A 2500-nucleotide genomic window follows, 5' to 3' on the forward strand; every position below is an offset into this window, starting at 1 on the left:
GTCTTTGTCCTTAATTCACAAGTTATAGAGCAATCCAGCTCTTGGGACAAATGATTTTCCCAGTCTTTCAGTTTAGTGCCCTCAGACCTCCAGCTGAAGAGACTCTTCTAACGGTAGGGACACATACACGCGAATTTGTGAACTTTGCCATTCATTCCTATGAGAGAGGCGAAGGCAGGCGAAGGCAAGCGAAAACAAGCTAACAGGAGCGAAATTATTAAAGAAAGTTTAATATTGTGCAAATGAGGAGCGAATTCGCCTGCGAATTCGCCGCGACGACCTGATGATGGTTGGATTTCGCCTCTCTTCGCTTCGCTCGCTTCGCCTCCTATGTGTCCCTACCGTAAAGGATGAACATTCAAGAAGTGAAAAGATACAGGGGTGCTATGGTGTATCGCACTAGTGCACTGTATCATAAACGGGCAGAGTGCCCATGCCATGTGGACCTGGGTTCGAATCCGGCCTGGGTCCTTTCCCAACCCTACCCCACTTTACATTACATTACATTACATTACATTACATTGCATTGCATTTGGCAGACACTTTAGAACCAAAGCGACTTTCAAAAGAGGACATAATCAAGCCAACATCACAAGCAAATACAAAGTGCACATGAAATATACAGAACAACAAGTGCAGTTGCAAAGAGGGGTTAGTTTTTTTTCCTTCTTTTTTTCACTTATCTCTTGCCATCTCTTTCTGTCCTAATCTTTGCTATTAGATCTTCACAAAGTAAAAAAAAGAACAACTAAAAATATATTTTAAAAATATGTAAGAAGTGAAAAGACACCAGTGCAGCTCAGACGTGGCTGGTGTTTCGATGTGAGTAACGTCTTTCTCAGAGCGCGTGATAAACACTCATACTGTATGTGTCATTGTAAACATGACCTACTTGACCACCGTACCAGAACTAAAAGGACTTGTGTCAAGAGCACAACTCATTTTTTGCTGAACTCATTGTAAACATGCAAGTGCTAAATCAAGAGCTATAACACAAACAGCATTTTTGTCTTATCTCTGTCTTGGTAAACAGGACAGGACCCCAACACATGCTAACACACACTCATCACAAGCTCACCCACACACACCCACACACACACCCACAGACACACACACACACACACACAGAGTCGACTCTACATGTACACATATATGCATCTTTTTCTCCCATTCTCATCACCTACACCCACCCACACAAACACCCACCCACCCACCCACCCCTTGTGATGTCTGCTTACACAGGATGTCGAGTATGACGGAGGCTTCGTACTGTCCTGCGTTGTTCTCGGCGGTGCAGCTGACCTGGCTGCCGTATAGGTGCGACGTCACGTTGATCAGCTTCAGCACACTGTTCCCTTTCAGAGTCTCCTGTAATCACACACACACACACACACACATGTAACACATATGTAACACACACACACACACACACACACACACGTAACATACACACGCACACACACATGTAACAAACACACACACACACACACACACACACACACACACACACACATGTAACACATGTAACACATATGTAACACACACACACACACACACACACACACACATGTAACACACACACACACACACACACATGTAACACACACACACACACACACACACACACACACACACACACACACACACACACACACACACACACACACACATACACACACACACACACATGTAACACACACACACACACACACACACACACACACACACACACACACACACACATGTAACACACACACACACACGCACACACATGTAACACACACACCAGTGAGGTGCGGTCAACTTTATGGCTGGTGAGGCAAATATATAATACTACAGCTACAGTATAAGTACATTTTAGTAAATTTACCAAATAGGCCTACCGATAAGTTTCGTATGTCATAGCTTTCTTAACATAAGGCAGGCCTACAAAATAAAACATGCTGCATTTCCGTAGAGAAAATGCTATTAGATCTCTCCCTCTCTCACACACACACACACACACACACACACACACACACACACACACACACACACACACACACACACACACACACACACACACACACACACACACACACACGATTCAAACAGTGGTCTCACATAAACCACACAGCAGTAATGTGGACAAACAGCAGCATCACGGCTGAGAGAGCTGGAGAGCAGAGCAGAGGAGAGGAGAGTAGTGGAGAGGAGAGAAGAGGAGAGGAGAGGAGAGGGGAGAGGAGAGGAGAGGAGAGGAGAGGGGAGGAGAGGTGAAGAGAGGGGAGGAGAGGTGAAGAGAGGGGAGGAGAGGAGAGGAGAAGAGAGGAGAGGAGAGGAGAGGAGAGGAGAGGAGAGGAGAGGAGAGGAGAAGAGAGAAGAGGATAGGAGAGGAGAAGAGAGAAGAGGAGGAGAAGAGAGAAGAGGAGAGGAGAAGAGGGAAGAGGAGAGGAGATGGGAAAAGAGAGGAGAGGAGAGGAGAGGAGATGGGAAAAGAGAGGAGAGGAGAGGAGAGGAG

The 2500-nt window shown here is 45.9% G+C and overlaps 1 protein-coding gene across 1 annotated transcript in view; it reads right to left on the bottom strand.

Moving 5' to 3' along the window:
- ntrk2a (neurotrophic tyrosine kinase, receptor, type 2a) overlaps nucleotides 1–2500 on the bottom strand; it is a 102527-nt gene that overhangs the window by 48314 nt on the left and 51713 nt on the right. The window contains exon 16 of the mRNA XM_063193467.1: nucleotides 1239–1368. Within this exon, the coding sequence (XP_063049537.1) occupies nucleotides 1239–1368 (130 nt within the window). The remainder of the gene's footprint in view (nucleotides 1–1238; nucleotides 1369–2500) is intronic.

This window comes from Engraulis encrasicolus, chromosome 3 (assembly GCF_034702125.1).
Source record: "Engraulis encrasicolus isolate BLACKSEA-1 chromosome 3, IST_EnEncr_1.0, whole genome shotgun sequence".
In the NCBI taxonomy this organism is placed as follows: domain Eukaryota; kingdom Metazoa; phylum Chordata; class Actinopteri; order Clupeiformes; family Engraulidae; genus Engraulis; species Engraulis encrasicolus.